Here is a 24764-nt window from a genome sequence, read left to right as displayed (position 1 = left end):
CTTGTGCTTCACTGTCCTACACTTGATGGCTTGTGATATGTAGCTGCCTAAGACTTTCGTGTTGAAAAGAAAATATGTTCATTTCTTCAAAAGTGTACTTGCCTACCAGGTATACATCATGCCCCCATCCTCCCAGCTTCCTCACCACTTACATACATTTTCACCTTTACTCACCACATCACTCACACAACCACGCCTCAAAAACAAGCGATAATAATCCAACAATAAGAATAGTTACAAGTGATACAAGTAAGAAAGTTAACAAAAAAAAAAAAAAAACCCTAGGAAAATTATATAAACGAGAGCAAGGCTTTTCTTTGCCTTCTTCCACATCATTCCATCCATCCATGCTGGCTTAATAGGTTCCTTATGAAACTCCTTCATTCCACACATCGTTGGAACAAAGCACATCTTTTTGAACCCGACTCACTTCGACTCACTTCGACTCATGTACTTCCCCGCCACCATCTTCCTCACCACTGGCAAGTCAACCCACCTCCTCGTGTCCTTCGGACTCGCCAAGCTCCCCGCATCAGCAAACGGGTCTTCCTCGTCCAGCTCCCTCTCCTTGCCCTTGCTCTCCCCTAATCTGGCTACCGAAATCCCACTACCTGTTCCTGGCCCTTCCGATTCATTAGATGTGTACTCCCACCTCACTTCCACATGACCCGGTTGTGGCTCGGCGTTTTGTTCTCCAATCACCCGGCAGATGATCTTGCCCCAGTCTTGGGTCAGGGTGACGTCCCCGAGGCGCCAGTATACAAGGTGCTTGTCCTTCAGGTGCGTGCCCGAGGGCTTGGTCTGCACGCCGCTTGCCTTGGCACCTTCGTATGTTGCTACAAAGGAGAGGTTCGAGAGTGTTACTGGACGGGGCAGGTTCGAGGCCGGGTTGAGGCGGTATTGCAGCAGCAGACCAAGCTTGTCACCTTGAGGCTTCCATACAGGGTGGATGACAATCGGACACTGGCTGGCTAAAGCCGTATCCGAATCGGAGTGGACGCGGTAGGTGAAGGCGGTGGTTGTGCTGCCGAGGTGCGAAACATCGACCGTAAACTCATCGGGCGAAATCGTGTTGCCGACAAAGGTGCGGTTAGGACCGATGGATTCGAGCAGCGAGAACTTGTTAAGCTTGATGGTTTCGTGGTCTGTTCCGAGTTGGTTAACTACGCCCGTCCGTGAGAGACCGAGGAGAACATACCTGGCTGGGCAGCGTCGGGGTCAGGGTTGTAGGACAACGCAATCTCGCCCGTCACCTTGACAGACTTGACCTCGCCCTCTTCAAAAATGGCAGACACCGATTCAATCACTGACGAATTCAGGCCGGTCGCATGCTCGGATCCGTGCATGTCCGGGTGCCGCAGCCTAGCAAAACCGTTGTAGGATGATGCGCCGCCAAGCGAGGTGCCTGAGCGGATCGACTGGGTGTCGGAAGCACGAGAGGTATGGCTCCCTTCCGTCGAGAATGGCGGCGTGGGCCTTGCCAGCGTCGTGGGAGGTAGTGATGGTGATGGCGGGAATGCGCTCCCGGGTACTTCGTGTGTTGGGGCTGGCATGTAAACCGTATTTCTTACATCTCTCCTGCCACGGACAGTACCCGTCTTTCTAGCAGGCGCCCCCATGGTCGTCAGAACACTGGCTACATTGGACAAGGCTGCTTGCTTCGCATCCTGGTCCTCCTCGGCGATGGGCTCGTTTTGGATGTTAAGCTTAAACATGTGATCCCCCTCCTCGGCCGCCGCCTCCCTCTGGGCCCGAGAGATGGGATCGTTCATGGCACCTGGAATCGTGAACCCTTCAGCATCCTTTGATGGCTCCTCCTTTTGCTGCGCTGGCGGAGGCCCTGGAGGTGGCTGAACGTCAAATATGTCCTCGGCGGTTCCATTCAGAAGGCTGGATGACTGCACATCCTTGTTGCCATCCCCACCAATGACCCCGTTCGTGCCGTTAGGACCCTCATGTGAAGCCCTGGCATTCTCCTTCTCCGCTGTCGAGTCGCGATGATCCGCGGCACCCGGGCTCTTGGGAGTCTCGACAACGGACGATAACCTATTCTGAGAGTCATTGTTCAAGTTGTGAGACGAAGATCTCGGTGACAGGGCGTGGCCGTGGCTGCTTCCGAGGTTCCTGGAAAATGGGCCGAGTCCCTTCTGAGGAGATATTTGCCCAAACCCGGCATGGACACTCTGTCGTCGGCGTCCCAACATGGTGCCGATCCGACTCCGGAGTTTCGATTCTGGGTGTCCCTGGTGTTGGAAGGAGTGTTCGCTAGTAACATCATCGTCGTGGCCGCCGTGAACGCTAGGGGGGGCTGCTGCGGTTGGCGTGGTGACGTTGGAGGCCCTCGTGTTGGTCGACCTCCTTTCAATCTTTGGCTTCCCAGCCGTGACCTTGCTCGCAAAGTTCTCGATCTCCTTCGCAGTGTTGATCTCCAGCATCATGTTCAGCACCTCTTCGGCAGCGGCCTGGGTTCGCGTTGCCTGGTCCACCTCGTGTGTCTCGAATTGGGTCAGCACGTCGCGCAAGTGGTTGATGCGCTGCTCGTCCAAAGCTTGAAGCGTTTCGAAGATGAAGGGCGCCTGCGACTCCCATTGCTGGTTGGCAGCTTCCAACCTTGATGCCGCTTGATCCACCTTTTGGGCATTAGCCTTGCCGCCCTTCTTGGACAGCTTCTCCGACTTTTCGGCGGCATCGTCCAGCTCTCTGGCCATAGTCTGGAGATTCGCGCCGATGTTCTGGATATTCTGCATCTCCTTCTTGTTCTGAAAGGTTCGTAAGGAGTGTTCGACATCTTTCTCGATGCGCTGAGCGAGCAAGTGATGGGAAGCAGCAATGGCGTCGGTAGACTGAAGGATCTTATCCCATGGTGCTTGGAAGACGCTTTACACAACCTGATGTTAGTCAACGCGGACTTTCAAGGAGTACGGGAGAGTCACCAACCCAAGCTCGGATGACGCGTTGGGCACCTTGAAGACAAGCAGCTTTCGCAGGCCGGCGACGTACTGCTCCTCAACCCTTTTGCGTTCCTGTTCCACTCTTTAGCTCCTGTCCGGTTCCCGGGCGTCGAAAAGGCGTACCTGGAGCCAGTCGGCGATCTCGTTGTTGACTTTCGTGATGCGCTTGACTCGGTCGGACAATGTTTGCACGGCTTGAGTTGGTTGGAGGTTGGCCTGTGACAGGGGTGACACGCAGTCGGTCAGCATCGCAAGGGGAATTCAGAGGAGGCAAACAAATGAGCTCACCAGCATAGCTGGGTACTCGGCCCGCGAGAGGTCGTCGGTGGCAGCCATGGCCGGCAATGTGCTGGTACGAGTTGGTCGTGAGGCGCAAATCGGCCAAAAGTCAAAAGGGCTGAGCCAAGCGAAGAGAGGAGGGGACGGAGCGGCGCTGGGTTTGGTTAAATCAACTCATGCCAGTAAATGCAACCGTGGTACTTGGCCGCCGAGCGGCGACAGAGAGAGAAAGAAAGAGTGATAGATAGCGAGAGTGAGAAGAAGATGGCAAAAGAATACAAAAAGACAAAGGGACGACGATAAATTGCTTGGGGCAGCTTAAACGGCGTGCAGGCAGCGTCTGAAATTGCAAGTTCGCGGCTTTCGGGCCTGGACCTGGACAGTGTGGACAGCGGACAGTTGATGTCACGGGGATGAAGCTCGCATTTTCTGTGGGGAAGCTGCACAGCCCATCGTTTGAATTGACAAATTGCCCTCCAGCCAATCACTGAGCTCCCTGCCAGCGATGCCAAGCACCGCCAGCCAGCCGCATCCTTCCACAGGGCATCAGACTCGATCCACAGCAGATGCAGAAGACCCTGGAACTGTTCCTGAAAGAGCTTCTGGAAACATCATCATCATAATGACCTGCCTTGAGCCAATGCAGACAGTTTGTCTCTCTGAAACTTTACTTCCCTCAGACTGTCCTCAGAGTTGATCACTGTTCCCAGCTAACAATAGCCAATCTTGCTGCTTGCTGCCTCCCCAACTGCCGTTTACCTCGGGAAGGTAACTCAGGGCGGACGCATTCAGGGGTTCAACACACAGACACCACCATCTCATTCCCAGATGTCAGATTCGGCTGATTGGAGGGCTGTACTTACGGCCTCGGAACGATATGACAACATCCAGAGGCTGTGGGTTTATTGCTGTTATTGTTGGCTCTTTTCTTTTTTGATACTGATGATATGCACAACAAAACAGAACCAAGGTACTGGCTGCCTCTGGAGGTGGTGCGTTTAGCTTTGAGGATGAAGCTTACAAGACATCCACCAGCAGAGTAGGTTTCACTACCTACCTTATCCTTACTTTGCCGATGGGCTCTAACTTGCTGTAGGAAGAATATGATTCCGCCTGTAATCCACCACCATCCTCTCCGCCATACTCACCACCAGAAGGTGTCACTACTCCTGCAAGTCCCGGCATCAAAATAGGTAGCTATGCCAACTGTCACTGCATCGATGACGGCGCCACCTCCCAAGTCTATCGCTCCGATACCTACGCCCTCAAAGTCATTGTCGAAACCAACATCGCCCCTCACAACCCCCGCCTCGAAGCTAGGCTCTTGTCGTCCTTGTCCCACGAGAACATCATCAGCCTCATCGAAACATTTTATGACCAATCCACCCGCTTCGTTCTCGTCTTCCCTTACATGCCTCTGACTCTCAACCGGGTTCTCGAGCAACACACCGAATCCAACACCACCCTCTCATCCCGACAAACTAACCACATATTTGTCGCTCTATTCTCGGCTTTGGATTACCTACACACCCAAGGCATCATCCACCGGGACATCAAACCCTCCTCTCTGCTTTTATCCTCCCCCTTCTCCGCCTCATCTCCCGTCCCCAGCATCACACTGATAGACTTTGGCACAGCCTGGTCACCCAAGCACTCACCGCCAACCGAACCAGCGGATAACAAAATCCTCGACATTGGCACAAGCCAGTACCGTGCTCCTGAGGTGCTATTCGGCAACAAGTCGTACACCACGGCGGTGGATATCTGGGCTGCGGGCGTGATGTTGGCGGAGTGTATCATGAAGCCGTGTCCCAGGCCGTTGTTTGAAAGTAGGGGTGTACACGAAGATGGGAACCAGCTCGGGTTGATATTGAGTATCTTCAAGACGATTGGGAGTCCGACAGAGGAGACCTGGCCAGAGGCGGGGAGGGGCGGGAAGGAGGGGTTGAGGACTGTTCCGTGGGAGAGTTGGAGGGCTTTTGAGAGGAGGGGGTGGGAGGAGGTGCTGCCGGAGGTGGTGGGGGGCAGGTGGAGGGAGCTGGTGGGGAGGTGTGTGAGGTATCAGAGTGGGTGGAGGGTCAGGGCTGGAGAGGCGGTGGAGATTTTGAGAGAGGGGGGAAGTGAGAGGTTAGACTGACCAAATCCAAATGACAAAGCTATCAACCAAGAATGACATTATCGGCCCGGACAAGCAGCTGTTAATCTTCGGAGTGGGCCGACCCGGGAACTGTGTCTGGCGCCGGCTTGGCACTCCGAACCGCCCCCCCCCTCCTCCAGAACATCGGGTCCGCCCAACGCGGCCTAGCGGCGGACAAGGGGACCCAAAAGTCACGCGGGGAAGCAGGGAGCTGGGATCATGTTGTCGCAGTGAAGAAGGCTTGGCGGGATGGCACCCGATCGATAAGAGCTTCATGACACACGAGCTGCGCCGTTGAACCGCAGAAGAAAATTGGCTCGTGGAACATTGGAATGTTCACTTCAGCTTCTCTTTTGGAGAGAGAAGGTGGGGGTCATGATATTCCCGCCTCATCCCCCCCTCACTTCCCTCAACTCATATCAACACGAGAAAAGGTATCGAGGTTGTTGGTGGCGCTCGACATCGGGCTTAATTGGTTGGATCTCACTGATTCCAAGGAAGCCGAAGTGGGGCTGCTCCCGCCTGGGTCACCAACCTTCTGATTGTCGGGATCGCCATCATTGGTCCGTCGCCCATGCACCTATCAACGAGACTTGGGGGGGAGGGGAGGGGGGGTGAATGGTAGGCAGCTCGATGCTGGCCGCCCATGGCTAACTGGGCTGTGCCCCCGGGCTGGAAGAAAGCACTACTGCTGGTCGACTGCATGATCCCGACATACTATCCCCGAGCCAGTCTCTTTCTTCTTCTCCTTGCTTTCCACTCTTGTCTAGTGTTTTTTGTTTTTTGTGTTTGATCCGGATTGAATCATGAGGAAGAGCACACCATGAAGAACAGACAGAAGTCGAGAACTGGTACGCGAGAGCTTCTCGTCCCCCTCATCATCAGCCTTGTTGTTGTTGTTGTTGTTGTTGTTGTTGTTGATGATGATGACCCTCCTCCGCCTTATCTGACGCGCGCTGTTGCTAACTTTGACCGATAGGTTGTCGAACTTGTAAAGTCAGGCGGGTACGCGGCCCAGGATGATTCTGAGTTTAACTTTTCTGTCCCCTTGTCCAGACTAACCTATCTTTGTAGCTGCGATGTGATGAAGCCAAACCCGCCTGTGAGAACTGTCTCAAGAAGGGCTTCCAGTGCCCCGGTTATCAGCAGCGTCTCCAATGGTCGACCAAGCATGAAAGGCCGACGGTGGTTAACACGACAGGGCCTGACAACTTTGCCCAGCTCGTCACCGCTGCTTCGGCCTCTATCGTCAAGACCACCTCCCCTGCCGGCAACCCATCTGGGTCTGACGCCAACGTCCCGGCCGCAACCTCGACGACTCCCAGCCCGGCTGCGGCTGTAAGCCGGGAATCTTCCTCGGCACCGCGGTCGGCTACACTATCCGCCTCGCCGCCACCGTCTTCATTTACCCTCTCGCCACCACCCCAGTCAGAGGCTCCCGTCGAGGATGGTACTGGCGGTGATGGCGGCACTCTTGTTCCCGTGGCCCGGAAGAGTGGCGGCTTGACTCCGACGAATCGGCAACAGGAACCCATGATGTTTCAGCAAGTGGTGGATATTCCTACGTTCCTAATAGAACACTGGTTCAAGTCTGTCTGTTGTTCCTGGTCGGCTTTTGACTCTCAGACAAACCCCTACCGCCGACTAACCTCGACACTGTGGAACACATCGACACCCGTGTTCTATGCCCTCCAAGCCATATCGGCAGCCTCGCTTGTCGAGCGCCTTCCTCATGTCATCAAAGACACGGCCCGTGCCGCCCCGCGAAAGGCTGCCGAGGCCATCCACCAAGAGCTCGTCGCCTTCTCAACAAGCTATCGTCCGCGTTTCCCGGTTGAGCTCCTGTTATCCTTGTTCTGTATGAGCTCGTCCATGTGCTGGATGGAGTCGCGACAACTTGGCCAGCAATACGTACGACAGGCCCACAAGGTGCTGAAGATCCTCGACCGCCAGACGCTCGATTCCGAATCGCAGGAACTCCTCGACTTCTTTAAGGGATGTTTGCTGTACGAAGAGGCGCTGAGGAGTGTGGTGTCGGAGGAGGAAATAGACTTCGCCAACATGCTCAGCTGGGCAGAGCCGACAGATCAAGGACCGCTGGTGGCCGCAACACCGCACGCATGGACAGGTGTTTCTGCTGACGTCTTTCGACTTTTCGGCAAGGCTGTTGCCCTTTGCCGGCGGTCCCGCACACGATGGCGGCATAACGATGGGACGAGCTATCGCATCCTGCAAGGTGCCATGAGGGACATCCAGGAGGCTACCGTAATCGAAGAGTCATTGCTGTCCATTAATATCACGCCTGTCGAGACCAGCCTCACGCCTGATACGGCTTCGATGATATCGACTGATCTGTACAATGCTACACAAGCCTATCGGCTCTCATCACTCCTCCAGCTGTACGAGACTTTCCCCGATCTCGTCGCAAAGCGAATGCCCGATTTGGCGGACCAAGATGGAACAATTCTCTGGAATGCATGGGTATCTCCCTTGGCCCTTCACGTCACGGATGTTCTCAGGGCTCTGCCAGTTGGAAGCATGCGATGTATCCAACCGCTGCTCTGTCTCTGCGCGGGGAGCGGTCTGCGGTTCGACAGGAAGGTCCCCCTCGGTCGCGGCCATCAGAGCTTCCTGCTCAGCACCGAGTCGACGGCTGCGGCGGCGATCCCCACGCCCACATCGGGTATTATCACTGACACGGACTCTTCCCTCGCCGCCACGCCCGGGATGTCCGAGAATGCCATCAAGACGTCACAGGCCCGGTCGTTCATCATGGCCCGGTTGGATCAACTGGAGAACAGCCTGCCACCGAAGCCGATTGGTGTGGCCAAGCAGCTGCTGCGTGCTGTCTGGACCGCGTATGACGAAGAGATTGGGCTGGCACGTCGGACGCACTGGCTGGATGTGATGAGCCAGACAGGCCTCCACAGTCTATTCGGATGAGGTGATCCTAAAACTACAAGACATTCTCTCCACCACAAGTCAAGGTCAAGATTTATGCAGATGACACGCCGGGGGGCGAACTCAGTCGAGAGCAATCGTCCCCTTGTCGGTAGGGGTATAATCTTCCTCCTCGGGGTGCACCAAAATGCCGAGAGACTCCTCAGTCTCGTGAAAGTCAAGCCCCTCATGGATATGCCTAATCACGGTAGGTTAGCCCACCCTCTTCAGATACCCCCGAAAAGAAAACTTACTTGTCAATCGCCAGCACCTCCAACCCAGGGATGCAGTCGATCCCCGCGATGATCAACCAGCTCCCAAAGAAACTCCAGCTGAAGCCGACCAACACCTCGACGATCTGCACCCACAACTGCCTCACGTTCCCATCAAACACCACCCCCCCGGGAACATCCAGCCCGCCATACGCCGCCACCTCCCTCCGCGCAAACAAGCCCGTCATGACGGTGGCCGCCACGCCACCAACACAATGAGTAGCAAAGGTATCCCCATTGTCAACCCACCTCCACTTATGCGCCAGCTTGGTGAACTTGATCCTCAACGCCTGGCGACAAACGACCGCGCCAAAGACACCAAAGAAGAACGCAGTAGGCATGTCGATGAACCCCGCCGAGGGCGTGATCATCACCAACCCGGCAATCGCGCCCATGAACGTCGCGTCGAGTGACCACTTGCCCGATTCGAGAAAGGTCATCACCGACCAGGTGAGGGCTCCGGAGGCGGCGCAGAGGTTGGTCACGCAGAGGGCCATGACGGACTGGAAGTTTAGCGCGAGGGCGGTGCCGGCGTCGAAGGCGAGCCAGGAGCCCCAGATGATGATCATGCTGACGAGCTGGAAGAAGGAGTTTCCGGGACGGTGGAGGCGGATGTGGGTCGGGGTGCGGAGGGGGGATTTCTTGGAGCGGAAGAGGGGGTAGGAGAGGTAGAGGGAGATTGCGGTCGCGGTGGCGCCGGAGCAGACGTGGACGGGGGTTCCTTTTTTTCCATCTCACAGTCAGTACAAACAGATGGAGCATGTTGAAATGGGATGGTACTCACCCCCCGCGAAATCCAACACTCCAAGCTTCTCCCCCAGCACACCACCCCCCCAGACCATGTGCGCGAGGGGACAGTAGATGAATGTTGACCATGCCGCGATGAACACCGCGCAGGACTTGATGGTGCCCCGTTCTACGAACCCGCCTACTGCGATGGCGCAGACCGTGGCTTCAAAGACGAGCTGGAATTCACTGAACAAAATGGCGGGGATGGTGCCGACGGGCGAGGAGAGGACGTCGCGGTGGAAGAGGTGGGCGGTCCAGGAGCCGAAGAACCAGCCGTTTCCCGGGCCGTAGGCGAGGGAGTAGCCGAGGACGAACCACTGGATGGAGCAGATTGAGATCACGAGGACGGCGGGGAGGGCGGCGGTAAGGGAGTTGCGGCGCCAGGTGTAGCCGCTGTAGGCTATTCCTACCTGTGGGGGTTGGGGGGCGGGGTGTTAATGATTTGTAAGGGTAAGGGGGGAGGAAAGGGGAAAGAGGAAAGGGAAAAGGGGGAAGGGGAGGGTTAGGGTTTGTGATGATGGTGTGGTGATGATGGTGTGGTGATGATGGTGTGGTGATGATGGTGTGGTGATGATGGTGTGGTGATGAGGGAAAACATACAGTCGGGACAATGGTCCAGCAGATTACCGTGCAGACGAGGATAAACAGGGTGTCTATCTTGTCGCAGTCCTCCCAGGCGGCGACGACCGAGGAGGCCATTTTTCCTCTTTTTGTCAATCGGTCTGTCTGTCTGTCTGTCGTGCTTACTTTAATGAATCGGATGGATACAAGGAAAGCAACGAGGTAAAAAAGTGTGTCATTCACCCAACCCAATAAACAAGGCGCTGTTCGTGGTGTGTAACAAGCAAGCAAGAAATATCTTCCCAATGTCGAAAAAGATAAGAAAATTACCCTCTGAGAACCAACAATACCGCACGCAGATGGTCGATATCATGCTGTTGGTTGCGAAGGTAGGTAGGATCAATATTTATGTACCCATCCGGCCATCCGCGCCCTCTTCCCCCCCCCCTCCTCTACAAAACCACGACCTCGGTAATCACTTTCTTCTTTTGGGTTCATTTTCCTCTTTTTTTCTCCCAATTATTTCTGAAAGTGGTATACAGCTCCCCAAAGAGCGGGGTTGGGTTGGGTTGGGGAGGAGATGATGCGTTGTGATACCTGTTGATAAGACATTTATGTACATACAAACCGCCCCCCCCCCTCTGATAAGAGCTACGGTGGAGATAAGGGGAACAAAAGCTTCCGATGCAACGCCGTGGTGCTATGCATGTGTAAGTGGTTGGTTGGTTGGTTGTACTTTTTTGCTCGATGGGGATTAGCGCCGGATGGACTTCCCGATGTTGATCAATTTGTCCATTTACAGCTCCAGACAAAGCATTCTCACTACCACACCTACTCGGTCAGCTAATAAAACATCGGAATCCCCCAGATCTGCATCCATCCATCATTCTCTGAGCCCCCTGCGCCGTCGTGTACAACCACCACCATGACACACCATCCTCAGCCTATCACGCCCCTTCCCAGGCAATATGTCGTTGCTTCCCCATCCCAGACTATCGACCCGATGATGCACGCGGGGCAGCTGGTTGGTGATCCGGCACACAGCTTGTGAGACCTCCATCCTAGCGAGGGAACCAACCCCCCCCCTGTACTGGTTCACTCGCTGCCGTGGAATCTTGCATATAAAACCCTCCGCCAAGGCCTTTCTTTCCGAGCACTCATATCTCGTTGTCTACTGCAATCTACCACCACCGCTACTGCCAAGAATACCCTCCATCCGTCTTGGCCCTGCATGTACACTGCCTAGTGTAGCTTCTCGGCCCGTACCGAATCACTCACCTCTAGAAATGGCAGACATGGAAAAGAAGCCGCCCGCGGGCAATGGGGCTGTCGAGGCGCAGTTGGGAAACTCCACCCCCGAGACGGACATCATCAATCTGCTGGGGTACAAGCCTGAGCTGAAGCGGAACCGGTCAATGTTTACGCTGTTGTTTCAGAGCTTGGCTATTGCTGCTGTATGATCATCGCCATGCTGGGCAAGGTAAAGAGGAGACTGATGATGATTTGAACTCTAGATTCCCTACGGCTTCGGGGGTCCCCTCATCAGCGCCATCTACGGCGGGGGCGAGTCCTTTCCTTGCCTACAAAACAAATGATAATAACTAACAAAACCAGGCCAACTCCCCATGTTCCTGGGCTGGATCTTAGTTCTGATCGTAGACGAGTGCATCGCCCTCTCCCTGGGCGAGCTCGCCTCCCGCTATCCCACCTCAGCAGGCCCCTACTACTGGTCCTTCCAACTCGCCCCTCCCCGCTTCCGCACCGTCCTCTCTTTCGTCACAGGATGGACCTGGCTGATAGGCAACTGGACAATTACTCTCTCGGTCAACTTTGGGTTTGCCTCCCTCATCGCCGCCTGCGTGGCGCTGTACCACCCTGATTTTATCATTGAGCCGTGGCAGTTGCTGCTCATCTTCTACGCGATCTGCGGTATAACGTTTTTGATATGCGCTTACGGGAATAGGTTGCTGCCGGCGGTTGATACCGCCTGCGCGGCGTTTACTGCCGTGGCGATTTTGGTGACGCTTGTTTGTTTATCTGCCAAGGCGGAGGTGGGGAGGAATGAGGTGGGGAAGACGTTGGGGGGGTATGATACCAGTTTGAGTGGGTGGGGGGGTTTCAGCTTCTTCATCGGGGTGTTGCCGGCGGCGTATACGTTTAGTGCCATTGGGATGGTGTCGGCCATGGCGGAGGAGTGTGATGATCCGGCGGTCAAGCTGCCGAGGGCGATTGCGCTTTGTGTGCCAGTTGGGGGGGTTGCTGGGCTTTTCTTCGTATGTCTTGCTATTCCTTTCGTCCGTGAGAGAGAGTTGCTGACCACGGGTGTAGATCATCCCTATATGCGCCACCATGCCGGCCTTGGAATACATTCTCGACGCCCCCGTCGCCCAGGCTTTGCCTTACATCTTTGCTGCTGTCATGGGCTCCCCCGCTGGGGGCTTGGGACTGAGCATCCTCGTCCTGATCATCACGTTCTTTTGCTCCATCTCCATCACCGTCGCCGCGTCGCGTTGCACCTGGGCGTTCGCCCGCGACAAGGCCATACCTGTCTCGAGACTCTGGAGCAGGGTTGATGCCCGCCGCGGGGTGCCCATCTGGGCTCTGGCGCTGACGACAGTTGTTCAGATGCTGCTCGGGCTGATCAACCTTGGGTCGTCGTCTGCCTTCTTGGCGTTTGTCTCTGTGGGCGTGATATCACTTGCCGTATCGTATGCGATTCCGATCTCGATCAGCATGTGGCATCGCCGGAGGGAGGTAAATGCCGCGCGGTGGACGATGGGGGCGAAGGTTGGGTGGGTGGTGAATGTGATTGCCGTGTTGTGGATTCTGTTTGAGACGGTGCTGTTTTCGATGCCGCAGGTGTTGCCGGTGGATGAGGTGACGATGAATTATGCGATTGTGGTGTTTATGGGGTTTATGGTGTTGAGTGCGGTTTGGTATGGGATATATGCGAGGCAAGGTGAGTTCATTCTTTGGGGTCTGATGATGAGTGGGTGCTGATGATTTTGGTAGTTTATGTTGGGCCTCCTGAGTCGGATGGGATTAAAGTTGAGAGGTGATCGAACGATAGGCATGTTTGCACCGCAATGGAAGATTTGATTTGAGATTTACAGGCCTATGATGATCAAGTGGTATTGTGTCGGCTATGGCTATGGCTATGGCGATGGCGGGTGATGGTAACACGTTAAACCCGGTCCGCTAGCGTCCGCTTCGGCTGCGGGTTAGAATGCTGGAGTTAAGGTTGTGATGCTACGATAGGTATTGCTTACTGTGGGTCGCCATATTGAGAGACTGCCATATGACACAATGGAATATCTTACCTGCTGTACGGCCTGTCATTGAGACAACAAGAATATGTTGCTGGTAGCATGGGTAATTATACCATCGCCGTCCATCGATAGCAGTCCCACTGCCATCGAAGCTTCCCCCTCCCCCTCCCCCCCCTTCATCATCTTCATCATCATCTATATAAACCGCCATCAACCTCTCTCCCCTCCCGCACATTGTCACATCACCCCATCACAATCAGCAAACCTCGAACACACTCTCTCAACCATCACCCCCGCCATATCCACCACCCTCACCCATTTTGGCGCCTTGGACATCGTAATCAACAACGCGAGGCTACCTCCTCACCGGGGACAGCGAGTCCATCCTCCTCTCCCGCGCCAACCTCTCCCTTGCCCAAGACCAATTCCAGACAAACTTCTGGGGTCCACAGCAATACTAACCTTACATGCGGTTCGACAAGTGCGGCAGTCTAGTGGTAAAAGGGGGGGGAGAGGGGGGGGGGGGGTGATTTTGAATATAATCTCCATCGGCGGCCGGCTTACCGCCCCTGGCAGTGCGTTTTATCACGTGAGTAAATTTGCTCTTGAGGGGTTTACAGAGAGAGAAAAGAGTTGAGGCCGGAGTGGAATGTGAAAATGGGGGTTTGTTGAGATGAAGGGAATAGATTTCTTGTAATCTCCGCTCGATGGGTTCGGTAGTAGTTTAGTGTACTAGGCTAAAATCAAGTCTTAGATTGCTATCATGCTTTCATGGGAGCCCCTGAGGGTTGCTGTAGCAACGGCGAGAATGTGTTTGTTGCCCGAGATGTCGCTATGCTTCGCTCGTGATGTTGGTAAGAAATGTTTATTGAGATGCAATCAAAGGACAAGTGAAGAAAAAATTGCGATGGGAGATCTCAAGTGGAAATATGTTGTGTCGTATGATGCCTTGCCCTCCGGTGCGTCACCCAGTCCGACTGCTTGCTGCAAAAGTCACATTCTGTTTTGGCTAGGGAAATCAATCAAAGAAAGTCAAAAACAGATTCAGTTATACAAAAGATACAGCGAACATATCATAGGCTACCTAACCAGGAAGGGTTGCCAGCTCAGCTTTTCATACATTGGTAGCGATGTGGTATGTTTGAGTATGATTAAGCGGTGAATGGGAGCCTGCTGGTATAAAAGTCCTTTGTGGCAGCAGCTGAAAAGAGATCACCTAATGAGAGTACTAAGAATGGTATCTGAAGGTGTCGGTGATGGGTATGATGAAATGTTGTTTGCGCGCTGGCATATGTACAATCCTGCAATCTATATCGACTGAGGGACAGGTCAGTGTTTCCATGGTGGCACAGTTTGTTGATGGTTGTTGTTCAGGGGGGAATTTAGGGGTATTTACACCTTGTATAAGAGAGCCATGCAGCTATTTTCCCAGCACAGGCCAGTCCGTGATGTTCCATGATACAATATAGATGTGAGATTCCAAATGTTTTACAGCATTATACTGCCATATTTAACCGGGGAAACCCAATCCATCATTCATCACACAATGGTATGGATGCCCATCATGAATGCTAAGGCATAGGCGTCGCCATCATGGTAGCCATCACAGCAAACATCATCTTCCGTCCTGACATTCTGGTATCACTCTTGCAAGTGTTATCAAGTGAAAATATGCCAAGTGCTAGTGGCAAAGTGCATACCCAGCACATATGATGTGAACAGAAAAGGAGACTGCGATGGGGTATCAAGGGAGTAATAAACAGTCCTGGACATGTCACGTGGGCACGGATCAACTGCCTTAGTCTTCTGCATCTTTTCAGTCTAGTCTACGGCCTGTCCTCTTTCTTTTTATAACATACTAATATCATTGCCTTTGTTCACAACTTTGCTGCGTCCTTGGGATACCCAACATGCCCCAAGACTATCATTAACGGCCTTGTAGACAGAAGAAAAAAGACTGCGGCGAGATATCAAGGGCTTTGAACATAGTTAGTATACCTCCCGACCATGTCTAAAGGCTTCACAACTATCTCTTACTCGTCTTTAAAAGTCTACCGACGATCCTTTCAAGGATCAATCATCTATACCATGGGCCTTTCAACTCCCTGTGTACCGATGTCTTCTCACCATCTTCCAAGGCCCTCATTCACAGAGACTGTCTCTATTTTCTTGTCCTTGACGTGCCCCGTGGTAGCAGCCCCCATCCCCTACTAGCACCCCCAGCCTCGGTGACATTCACTATCCCGACGTTAAAGATGGGAGAGTAACCTAAGGACTTCCGTATCAAGAACCACAATCACGTCACCTCTCTCCCACAAGTTGGAACCAGTGAATATACAAGAGCACCGCCGACACCGAGTGAATCCATTTTGGCGAGATGAGCCTGGCAAAGTGGATTAAGCGGGTCCAAGCAAATATGGGGAGGTGAAGCCCAGTCTTGCTCTTGCCCGGGGCCTCTTCCTCGGGTATTCAACGGGCTGCCACCTCCCGTCCATCCTCCCCTCCCATCTCTCTAACTCTCCCTCCCCCAGCCATCATCACCACATCTTTGCTTAACCCCCTCGCTTTTTCTTGTTTTTTTTTGTTCCCATTCAGCATCGCTTTTGCTCCTACGTCGCCTTAAAGAGACACACACATATATATATATATATGCGTCTTTTTATCTCTTAACAAGAATGTCAAAGGGAAAACGAGGACACACCAAGCGGTGGCGTTACCACCACCGCCGCCCAAAAGCCCACCCCAACTACATCATCAAGACCGATGATGCCACCCCCGTTCTCGCCCTGCCCATTGAGTTGTTTGTCAAAATCGGCAAGTATTTGACACAAGCGGAGGCCATGGCGTTTGGTGCGGCTTGCAAACAGGTTGGGTACATGCTCAGACCGGCCATCTGGCAGTCTCTCGCGCTCAAGACGGACTCGCACGCGAGGTTTGGGGAGGAGCTGGGCCGAATTGTTGCCCGCGCGAAGGCCGAGCTGGACAGGTTCCAGCGCTGCGAGCTGCCTTGTCGGCCGTTTGTGGAGGATGTCAAGTATGTTTTTCGTCCCATGTCTCACGATTGTTGCATAACGGTGCTCTGGTACACCGTCATTTGTTGTAGCGATATTCGGTCAAGGTGCCAGTCGACCTTCAGTCCTCACTCTCTTCCTCCTCAAACCGAAACGTCGACTAACCACCCCCCACCCCCGCAGAAACCTCAACCTCTACCTCCAACACCACGATCCCCTCGACCATGAAGAACCCCACCCCCCCGAACTCGCCAACAAGATCCTCGACTTGCTCTGCCTCCTCCCAAACGTCCAGAAGCTCAACCTGGACCTCAGAGATCTCCAACAACCACAGGTCGCCCACCTCATCACCCTCCTGGATATCAACCCAACCCCCATCCTCCCCCAGGCTCGCCAAGTGAGGTTCACCACTGGGGAACACGACCACAACGCCGCGCAACAACGCCGTAGCTTCGACCCCATCACCTGCGGCCGAGTCATCGCAGCCGTCTGCCGCTCCCTCGGGCCTCACGTAACGGACTTTGAATTCATCCGTGGCACAGAGCAAGAAAACAATGAAGCGTTGCTTGAAGTCGCGGAGGCATTCTCCAACGGCGAAAGAAAAATGAAGAAATTGCTCGTTGCGTCCACTGATTCGATGCATGGGTTTGATATGTTTGGCGCGAGGGAGATTTTGGAGCAAATCGTTGCTCCGCACAGAGACAGCATTGAGGAGATTTTTATCGGGGATGATGCCGAGTGGGAGCCTGAAGGGGGGAGGGAGGAGTGGAGGGAGCACTACGGGGCTGTTGACCATATTGTTGGCGCGTTGGAGCAAATGCCAAATCTGAAAAGGGTAGCGTTTCCGGTGGTGGATTTTCGGTGTGAGGGGGTGATGGATATGGCCGGGGATGAGAATTTTGCAAGGGAGGAGGTGGAGAAGGAGATGAGGAGGGTTGTTGGGACGGTGATGGATAGGTTGCCCAACTTGGATCATGTGGCGTTTTGGTCGCAGTATCAGGAGATGGGGGTTGAGGCTTGGAGGGAGGGGGATGGGGAGGCGGGGTTGGGGTGGAGTTTTCATGAGGTGAGGGATGATTGGATTCGGCCGAGGAGTGGAAGGGGGGCGTGGCCGATGGGGATTTGGGGGCGTTGGTGGTGAGGATTGGTGAGGAATGGTGAGGGTGGTGAGGGTGGTTTGGTGATTGCTTGGTTGTTGACTCTGGTTGGCTATCACTAAGGTTGGTGGGCAAACTGGACAGGTGGTAGTTTGGTGGCATTGGTAAGGGTTTCTCTAGGAAGTAGTAGGGTATAGGTTACCTTTTCGAAGATAGCGGGTATTCAATATAATGTTTTAGTACTGGCGGACATCTTGTGCGATATGGTGCGGTGAAGCAAGGAATCAGATGGCATGGCGAATTGTGTTTGAGATCAAAAAGGTTGGCCAGCTTTGCGAAGCTGAAGAGTATCTTTTTCTCTGCAGGGCATGCCAAAGTAGATGTTAATGTAGAAAAAAGAAATTGCTGTGCAGATGCTGGTACTTGTCCATCGTGCCCTTCAGCACTACTGATACACCCAATCTTCCTTCCTAGGCTTCCTCGCCCGGTACCAGGCACCAAGCTGATATCCCGGGTACAACATCGCGTTCCACCTCTTGCCCGTTTTCTCATCAAGTTTGACATACCACGACTCCGCCGCGGTCTTGTTACCTCCACCGCCCCAGATCGTCTTGTTGTTCAACTCGTCCTGCACATTGCTCACCCACTGCCTCTCCGCCTCGGGTGTTACTTCCACTTCTCTCACTTTACTCCCTTTGGAGAGAATAGGCTTGATAACGTTCATCGCGAGCGTGATGGCGTTCTCGATGGCGATGATAACAGAGGTGTGTCCCGTGACAGAGTTTGGTCCTTTTCATGGCATGTCAGCAAGACATCCCCCCAAACCCAACAAAGACAAGAAAACTCACCAGCCAACATAAAGAAATTCGGAAAACCCCCCACCGCCACCGTCTCATAAGCACCCACCCCCATCATCCCTTCCTTCCCATCCAGACTATCCCCATCACTCACATCCTCCCCCCAATGGCCCCCCAGCCTCTCCCCCCCCCTCCCAACCACCTCAACCCCCTCCAAAAACCTATTCGTCTCAAACCCCGTCGCCAGCACAATCACATCACCCTCCACCAACCTCCCCCCTTCCGTCTTCACACCCTCAGGTACCACCTCCACAACCCGCTCTCCAACCAACTCAACCCGTTCATCATGCAACGCCTTCAAATACCCCGGGTCATACACCCGTCTCTTGTACCCAAAATCAAACCCCTCCGGCACCACCAAATCGCTATACCTCTCCGGCACCGTCTCCCTCATATACCTTTTCACCTCCTCCGTTTTTTTCCGTCTGATCCACCTCCCAACCTTGTTCTCCCTCATTGCAATGAAATCCATCTCCCCAATCAAAATACACAACAACCTCTGAAGCCCGCGCGGCAGCCGTTCCAAAAGCGCCAAAGGAAAAAGCTCTGCCAAGGAGGGAATGACATAATGCCTCGAGTGGACAAACTGGGTTATCTTACCAACATTATAGTCACGTCCGGAAGAGCAAACCTCAGCGTTGTTGCTCCTCCCAAGCAACGCCGGTACAATCTGGGAAGCGGAACACCCGTTCCCAAACACCATCACCTTTTTGTTGCCGAGGTCAACACTGTGGTCCCACCTAGCAGAGTGCATCACCGTCCCAGAAAACGACCCGGCACCCGGGAGGGAGAAAAAAGAGGATGTTTTCGGATGGAACAGAATCCCAGTTCCGGAAAAAAGAAACTGGCATTCGTGGTGGGAGATGGCGTTGTGCGAGAGGACCGTCAGTCGCCATCGGGAGATGGGGCTGGGAAGCCATTCGCATTTTTGGACCGACGAGCAAAATGTTATTCTGCCTGGGAGGAGGGAGTATTTTTCCGCGATGGAGACGAGGTAAGACTTGATTTGGGGGGCGGTGGGGAGGGAGGTGGAGGTCCATTGGGGGCAGGGGGCGAAGGAGAAGGTGTAGAGGGAGGAGGGGATGTCGCAGGCGGCTCCTGGGGTGGTGTTAACACAGGTCAAAGGGGAGAGGAAGGAAGGAAAATAGATGTACCGGGATATTGGTTCAGATGCCAGGTGCCGCCCAGCTCAGCTTCCCGTTCAAAGATGCGGATGTCGGTGATGTTGTGTTTGAGCTTCAGGGTGGCGCCGAGGCCGATGCCTGAGAAGCCTGCGCCGATGCAGGCGAACTGGGTGTAGGTTGCTGTTGTTGGTGGGTCGTTGCTGTCCGTCATGTTGGATGATGATGCTGCTGTGACCTGTCGCTAGATGCGCAAAGAAAAGGTGAAAGGCATCGAGACGTCTGAGACATTATATCCTCCACGGCGCCAGACATTTCTGTACCACAAACAACAGAACCAAGGCCCAACAGTCACACTCGTATGCCCGTCCGTCCCTCGTCCGATATCACGCAGTTCGTGTGCCCTGCGGTTCACCCAACCATGGTCCATGGTCCTCCAAAAATCCACCATATCGACCCGTCGTGCCACCACCAAAAAGCCACCAAGTTGTAATTCGCGGCACGGTAGTGGATTTGACCGCTCGGGTATATTCGGTTATGGCTGCCATGCCGCCTCTTTCCATCTGAACCGTGGTGGTCTTGCTCGTCAGCATTTTCCTCATTGGGCCACTCGTTTTGTGAATGGGCATCATGACGACCTAGCGTAGCAGTCGCCAAGCTTGCTGTGCATATACGCTTCCAACAGCGAGGCGTCCACGTCTTCAGCCGTCCACTTGCGACCAGGGGGCCACCCAATGACACGGGAGCGGGATCGATCAGGAACGATGCCCGTATGCACGTCTGGTAACGGTTGGGGACATGATTTGACGATTTCCCAATGGGGGCCGTGCTCGCAGCCAAAAGATTTCGATGCCGCGACCAGGCATCGGCAGTGCGGACAAGCCAGTTGGCACAAAATGAGGTATTTCCAGCAATGCCGCAATAGGGTATAACGGTGCTGATCACGGAAGGAAGCCTGCGCTGGGTTAGCAGTTGTTTGGCGATAGCGAGCACTCACCTGTTTTGGACGTGTGTGGTGTGATGTGTATGTGCAGAGTAGTAGCCAACACACTGTCAGCTCCAGTGTTCCAAGAATGGCCGGAAGACTCTTAGCTCAATCCTTGTGTCTATTATGTCGTATTCGTAGCGAGTATGTTTTCCATCGTATGTATATCCAACCCTCAAATATGTTGCCTTGCTCGCCCATGTGCGTACAACCAACGCCCCTTTCTCCTCCAGAATCCCCCGTCGGAATAGGTAACCACTCAACATCCCACTTGGTGTCCCACATTTCCCCAATCCACCTCACCTTGACCACCTTGGAGCCGCTCTGGTAAAAGCACGTAGCGATGGCCCCCTCCTCATCCTGATCCCGTGGCAGCAACCACTCCTCCCCATCTTCACCAACAGCGCCGCTTGCCAAGGTGAGACAGGCAACATCAGTAAAGAGATCTGGTGGCGCCAGCTTGTTGACTTCCGCTGTATCGATCGTGTACCAGTTACTGTATCCGGTATTAGTCGACATAAACAGGAGCTCAAATTGTCGATTTTGGTTGATGTAGGCAACGCCGACATCCACGCTGTTCGGAGGCAGCTCGGCATCCACGAGGGCCGTTGGTTCTGGGGTCGCCACTCCTAGATTAACGGTCTCAGTGGGACTCATTAGAGTAAAAGTGGCCCGCTGGGTGCTTGTCGAGATCTTTTCTGGCGGCCGCTTCGCCACGGCAAAAGCCGAGATGGCTGATCTCCCTAGTTGATCATCGGTCGGGAGCCTCTTATCGGGAACTGTCGTGGTTCGGGTTTCCTTTAGCTTTGGAAGAGACGGGGAAAAGAAAGACAACGAAAAGTCTTACGCTGAGGTAAATAAAATGCTGGCGATCTCTCAGTGCCCCAACTTCGGTGCACGAACTTGAGACGGTCGTCTGGATCGTGGTAGAACATGCCGTACCCGTTTCGCGGTTCCTTGTCATAGCTGGGGTCCGATGACTTCTTGAAGTCGGCACTGAGAGGAACGATTGAGACCTTGGTATGTACCTTTCCCCCTATAGACAAGTTTCGGAAGGCCCAATCTGGTCCTTGCGCAAAATTCTCGCCCATCTGATTGCGCGCCTCTATCACCTTCACAACCGGGTTATCGACCTCAGACAGACCAGATGCAGGAGATCCTCCAGACCCGTGAATAATCCAAGGCCAGTAAGCTGTCACAGTGGATGCACTCGATAAGCGGACCTCCATATAGTCCTGTTTATTGACGATCAATGCGTGATCCCCTATGCGGCTTGTGTTGCCGAGATTACCGTCCCGGTCCAGTTCATAACCAAACACTACCGAACCTCTGCCTGGCAAATTAGGATCTGGATCGGCTTGAAATCCTCTATCGAATATCTTGCTGACGAGCAGAAGGATCCTAGGCTGTGGAATATGGTCAGTGTAAGTGCAGGCGTGCCATAAAAGTTACGCAAGGAAGGTTGACAAACATTGTCCTCAGGACCTTGGAGAATCGTAATTGCAGCCATCCCTGTAGCCCTTGAAGTTATGTACGAGGCCGGCTCCTTTATTGTAAGCTCGTCGGTGGCCTTCAGCATGCCTCCTCGCTTCGTATCCCATCGGAGCATCTGCGGTTCACCACCCTGGTCTTCGTAGAACAACCAACCCTCAGTGCTTCCATCTCGCCTTCTTCTCGCTGTCACAGCTAGGGAGCTGCGATCCATAATAGCTTGGTACCCAAGAGCCGTCTTGTCCGCGCTGCTTGGACTTGCAGGGCCCGTTGTTGTAGCTGCCTTCTCTCCCATGGACCCTCGTTGACTGGCGGCCCTGCTGCCCAACACCCCGCCCAGAACAGCACCGACGCAAATTACGACCAGGACAACGCTTCCGACGATGATCAGTCTTCTCCGTCTCTGTCGTGAGGAGTGCCTAGCTTGATTGGCCGCCTCAACCTGTCGCGGATCCGCCACCTCGGGAAAGTCGGTGCTTACGGGCTCAGGAGAAGAATCTCCGGTCCCCAGGCCGCTCTCAATCTTGAATTTTGCATCGCGAGTTGAAACCGTTGGCGAGACTGGGTATTTTGCGGTCTCTGGTGGGCGAGCTTGTGCCAAATGATCCTTGCTCTCGAGAAGCTCTTGCGGGACGACCTCAAGACCAGGCTACTCTGTCAGCAGCTCCTTTTTCTTGTCGCTCCACGAGTCATTGTCGGCTTCCACTTGGGTATCGGCCATGGCGATGTCTAAGTCGATGTTGATGAACCATTACTGGAAGAAGAATTTAGAAGAGGAAGGATTTCGGCATCCATCAACAAGGTTAGGAGAACGAACAGGGTAGACGGCGGCCAGACCCGAGCGATGTCACGCTATGTCCAGGGGGAAGACGCTGGCCCTTGGTGACCCATCAAAGCCCACTCGTGGGCCTTTCTTGTGCTCTTGGCAGTGTTGAAGAGCAGGGGTAACTATCACTAGATCGGAATCAAGACATTCCCGATCTCCAAACTCCGTGGGGTCTCCTGTCTTGACGCGAGGAGGAAATTTCCTACACACAGCCTGGAGGTAATTGGATGTGGGCCATCTGGAAAAAGAAGTGTCGGCGGCATCATTGGTCCCCAAGGTGAGGGCACTCACGATATCACGTCCCATCATCATTCAACAACCAGCTCCTCCACCCGCCTCATAACCTCCGCCTTAGCCCGCACGTCACTTACATGTTCTTTCATAGCTTCCAACTCCATGATACCAAAAAAGAAAGAAGCTCCAATAAGTCTCACCCCATTTGCCTCCCCAGACCCGGTCCTCCTACAAACAAACGGCATCCTGACCCGATCCAACACCCAAACAGCATCATCAACCTCCGCGTTCCCGGTACAACAGCAACAAACCCACCATCAGTAATCGCAAGCCTCTTCCCATCGCAAACCGACAAGATCGCATCCATCTCATGCCGAGCCCTCGCCCCACTACGAGATGCCGTCTCCCCAATCACCTGCCTTAACGGCTTCCTCGGACACGTCCCCTTTTCCATTTGCTCGCTATACCGCTCAATAAGCCCAACACCTCCCGGGACAGATTTTGGATATCCCAACTTTAAAGCAATCATTATCTCCATGAGTCTCTCCAATTTGGGCACGACTGATCCCTGTCGTCGCGCCTCTTCAACAAGTTCCTTCCAGTTTGAAACAGGAAAGAAATCATCAGCAACTGAGCAAACAGGGCTAGTCTTGATGATATTCCCAACATTGATGGCATCTCCACGTATCGGCCACCTGCCCATGGAGGAATCCGTATATCCAACCACGGCTGGTCGCGTTCCATTCTTGTCCAAAATGATTCCCGGGACCCCATCAAACATCAATTCAACTGGGTGTCCTCGAAATCCGGGAAACCCCTCGAATATCCGCTCATATTTTGCATGACGCCAGCCATTCTCCCGCTGAATTCTCCAATCTGGTACCCACGAAGACAGACCTCGCGCCTCATGGCCCGGTACGTGATGGCGAAGAACGTCGTCAAGCGGAACTTGCTGGTTGAGCAGCGCAACGGCCGTGTCAGTGAACACCCGATCAGCAGACAATGAATAGTCCACACTGATCCCCAGAACCTCTCCCCACGACTCCTCCGTCCTTGAGCCATCTCGGATATTCACCAGCGGGATGATGGCATACAACTTATCCCGCGGATCCGTCGCCTCACAATGCCGTGATCTTCCAAGCATCCGCACCAGCCTCCTGGCGTACGTCATAGCGCCATCCCAGTATGGCTTGTTGTACCGGCTCGCAAACGTGACGGGGTATGGCAACTCAAGCCGGGCTGCCCGTGTCGCATTCTCGTTGTGTTGGTAAAGAACAGTGAAGCTTCCCCAGTCAACCTCATCCTTCCCGCATACAACAACTGCCTTTTGTGCAAGACTAATCTCCTGGATAAGCCAAATGCGATGGAACCACGGCCTTCTGAAAAATCCTTCAATCGCCTCTTTGCTAGGTGGCAAAGCACCGCTCCCGTTAAATCGGATGGTCGGTCGAGTTCTCGAATCCATGAAAGTACCACGACACTATTCTCGTAGCTCTCGCCGAGGTAAACAACAACCCTGAAAGCTGCTCGGGTAGATACCCGCCATGAGATTGACCTGGTGGTTTCGCTCTGGGATATGTGACTGGTTGATGCAGACCGAATCGACCCAAAGAACTCGGTTGGCATCGGGGTTTCGAAGACGCTGTAGGGCCGCATGGCAGTTGGCCGTGCTGCGGAATTCGACACCCGGCTTGTGCTTATCCTCGCTCTTGTCAGAGAGTGCCTCGATCACAGATATCAAAGTTGGATCTCCCCATGTGTAAGACAGGACCTCGTAGGAAGGAGCGGCACTGAGTTGAGCACTGAACAGGCGGATTCTGACAGGCTCGTCGAGATGGCCTGGTAGGAGTTGCAAAAGACGAAAAGAGTCATCCAGATCGAGGGGCCGTCCCCTATAGACAGCATGAGCTTCGCTCTCCATTGTGGTCGTTTCTGAGGGTTCCA

The 24764-nt window shown here is 54.0% G+C and overlaps 11 protein-coding genes across 11 annotated transcripts; 6 read left to right on the top strand and 5 right to left on the bottom strand.

Moving 5' to 3' along the window:
* Positions 1-27: 27 nt before the first annotated feature.
* On the bottom strand, positions 28-3654 carry SYP1 (SYP1 family protein). The gene is made up of 5 exons (XM_062880501.1): positions 3240-3654; positions 3075-3167; positions 2938-3023; positions 1199-2877; positions 28-1145 (listed from the first exon to the last, which is right to left on the bottom strand). The coding sequence occupies exons 1-5, from the start codon at positions 3285-3287 to the stop codon at positions 427-429; spliced, it is 2625 nt and encodes an 874-aa protein (XP_062729677.1). The 5' UTR covers positions 3288-3654; the 3' UTR covers positions 28-426.
* A 148-nt stretch (positions 3655-3802) lies between these two features.
* Positions 3803-5367, top strand: CSK1 (mitogen-activated protein kinase; the record flags this gene model as incomplete). Its single annotated transcript, XM_062880502.1, has 3 exons — positions 3803-4126; positions 4194-4269; positions 4327-5367. The coding sequence occupies exons 1-3, from the start codon at positions 4059-4061 to the stop codon at positions 5365-5367; spliced, it is 1185 nt and encodes a 394-aa protein (XP_062729676.1). The 5' UTR covers positions 3803-4058.
* Positions 4123-10295, bottom strand: QC761_0094610 (uncharacterized protein). Its single transcript, XM_062873009.1, is given in 5 exon segments — positions 4123-6280; positions 6299-8506; positions 8562-9300; positions 9364-9778; positions 9969-10295. 4 exon segments carry the CDS (start codon positions 10065-10067, stop codon positions 8392-8394), a joined length of 1368 nt encoding a protein of 455 aa, XP_062729673.1. The 5' UTR covers positions 10068-10295; the 3' UTR covers positions 4123-6280; positions 6299-8391.
* Positions 6191-8310, top strand: QC761_600400 (uncharacterized protein; the record flags this gene model as incomplete). Its single annotated transcript, XM_062880503.1, has 3 exons — positions 6191-6218; positions 6347-6372; positions 6442-8310. The coding sequence occupies 3 exons, from the start codon at positions 6191-6193 to the stop codon at positions 8308-8310; spliced, it is 1923 nt and encodes a 640-aa protein (XP_062729675.1).
* On the top strand, positions 8365-8798 carry QC761_0094620 (uncharacterized protein; the record flags this gene model as incomplete). Its single annotated transcript, XM_062873010.1, has 2 exons — positions 8365-8515; positions 8590-8798. The coding sequence occupies 2 exons, from the start codon at positions 8365-8367 to the stop codon at positions 8796-8798; spliced, it is 360 nt and encodes a 119-aa protein (XP_062729674.1).
* Positions 10296-10444: 149 nt separating the features above from the next.
* On the top strand, positions 10445-11524 carry QC761_0094600 (uncharacterized protein; the record flags this gene model as incomplete). Its single annotated transcript, XM_062873008.1, has 2 exons — positions 10445-11383; positions 11444-11524. Exons 1-2 carry the CDS (start codon positions 11216-11218, stop codon positions 11522-11524), a joined length of 249 nt encoding a protein of 82 aa, XP_062729672.1. The 5' UTR covers positions 10445-11215.
* A 30-nt stretch (positions 11525-11554) lies between these two features.
* TPO5_1 (polyamine transporter tpo5) lies at positions 11555-13959 on the top strand (the record flags this gene model as incomplete). Its single annotated transcript, XM_062873007.1, is given in 4 exon segments — positions 11555-12202; positions 12258-12888; positions 12942-13701; positions 13714-13959. The coding sequence occupies 3 exon segments, from the start codon at positions 11555-11557 to the stop codon at positions 12986-12988; spliced, it is 1326 nt and encodes a 441-aa protein (XP_062729671.1). The 3' UTR covers positions 12989-13701; positions 13714-13959.
* A 1914-nt stretch (positions 13960-15873) lies between these two features.
* Positions 15874-17350, top strand: QC761_600435 (uncharacterized protein; the record flags this gene model as incomplete). Its single annotated transcript, XM_062880504.1, has 2 exons — positions 15874-16232; positions 16393-17350. 2 exons carry the CDS (start codon positions 15874-15876, stop codon positions 17348-17350), a joined length of 1317 nt encoding a protein of 438 aa, XP_062729670.1.
* Positions 16714-20132, bottom strand: QC761_600450 (uncharacterized protein). Its single transcript, XM_062880505.1, has 4 exons — positions 19318-20132; positions 18155-19261; positions 17509-18095; positions 16714-17442 (listed from the first exon to the last, which is right to left on the bottom strand). Exons 1-3 carry the CDS (start codon positions 19496-19498, stop codon positions 17752-17754), a joined length of 1632 nt encoding a protein of 543 aa, XP_062729669.1. The 5' UTR covers positions 19499-20132; the 3' UTR covers positions 16714-17442; positions 17509-17751.
* A 245-nt stretch (positions 20133-20377) lies between these two features.
* QC761_0094560 (uncharacterized protein) lies at positions 20378-22481 on the bottom strand (the record flags this gene model as incomplete). Its single annotated transcript, XM_062873006.1, has 4 exons — positions 20378-21048; positions 21117-21675; positions 21741-22409; positions 22467-22481. The coding sequence occupies 4 exons, from the start codon at positions 22479-22481 to the stop codon at positions 20378-20380; spliced, it is 1914 nt and encodes a 637-aa protein (XP_062729668.1).
* Positions 22482-23016: 535 nt separating this feature from the next.
* Positions 23017-24741, bottom strand: QC761_600470 (uncharacterized protein; the record flags this gene model as incomplete). The annotated part of the gene is made up of 2 exons (XM_062880506.1): positions 23017-24300; positions 24418-24741. 2 exons carry the CDS (start codon positions 24739-24741, stop codon positions 23017-23019), a joined length of 1608 nt encoding a protein of 535 aa, XP_062729667.1.
* Positions 24742-24764: the final 23 nt, after the last annotated feature.

The sequence above is a fragment of the Podospora bellae-mahoneyi genome, chromosome 6 (assembly GCF_035222275.1).
Source record: "Podospora bellae-mahoneyi strain CBS 112042 chromosome 6, whole genome shotgun sequence".
NCBI classification, from domain to species: domain Eukaryota; kingdom Fungi; phylum Ascomycota; class Sordariomycetes; order Sordariales; family Podosporaceae; genus Podospora; species Podospora bellae-mahoneyi.
This window is presented reverse-complemented; position numbering and strand designations above follow the sequence as displayed.

Coding starts and splice junctions, on each gene's coding strand:
- SYP1 (XM_062880501.1), bottom strand. CDS start 3,287: ATGGCTGCCACCGACGACCTCTCGCGGGCCGAGTACCCAGCTATGCTG. Junction 3,168..3,239: donor CCGAGTACCCAGCTATGCTG/GTGAGCTCATTT, acceptor CCCCTGTCACAG/GCCAACCTCCAACCAACTCA. Junction 2,878..2,937: donor AACGCGTCATCCGAGCTTGG/GTTGGTGACTCT, acceptor GGTTGTGTAAAG/CGTCTTCCAAGCACCATGGG.
- QC761_0094610 (XM_062873009.1), bottom strand. CDS start 10,067: ATGGCCTCCTCGGTCGTCGCCGCCTGGGAGGACTGCGACAAGATAGAC. Junction 9,301..9,363: donor AGTGTTGGATTTCGCGGGGG/GTGAGTACCATC, acceptor ATGGAAAAAAAG/GAACCCCCGTCCACGTCTGC. Junction 8,507..8,561: donor GAGGTGCTGGCGATTGACAA/GTAAGTTTTCTT, acceptor TACCGTGATTAG/GCATATCCATGAGGGGCTTG.
- QC761_600450 (XM_062880505.1), bottom strand. CDS start 19,498: ATGACGGACAGCAACGACCCACCAACAACAGCAACCTACACCCAGTTC. Junction 19,262..19,317: donor GCATCTGAACCAATATCCCG/GTACATCTATTT, acceptor ACACCACCCCAG/GAGCCGCCTGCGACATCCCC. Junction 18,096..18,154: donor GAATTTCTTTATGTTGGCTG/GTGAGTTTTCTT, acceptor TGCCATGAAAAG/GACCAAACTCTGTCACGGGA.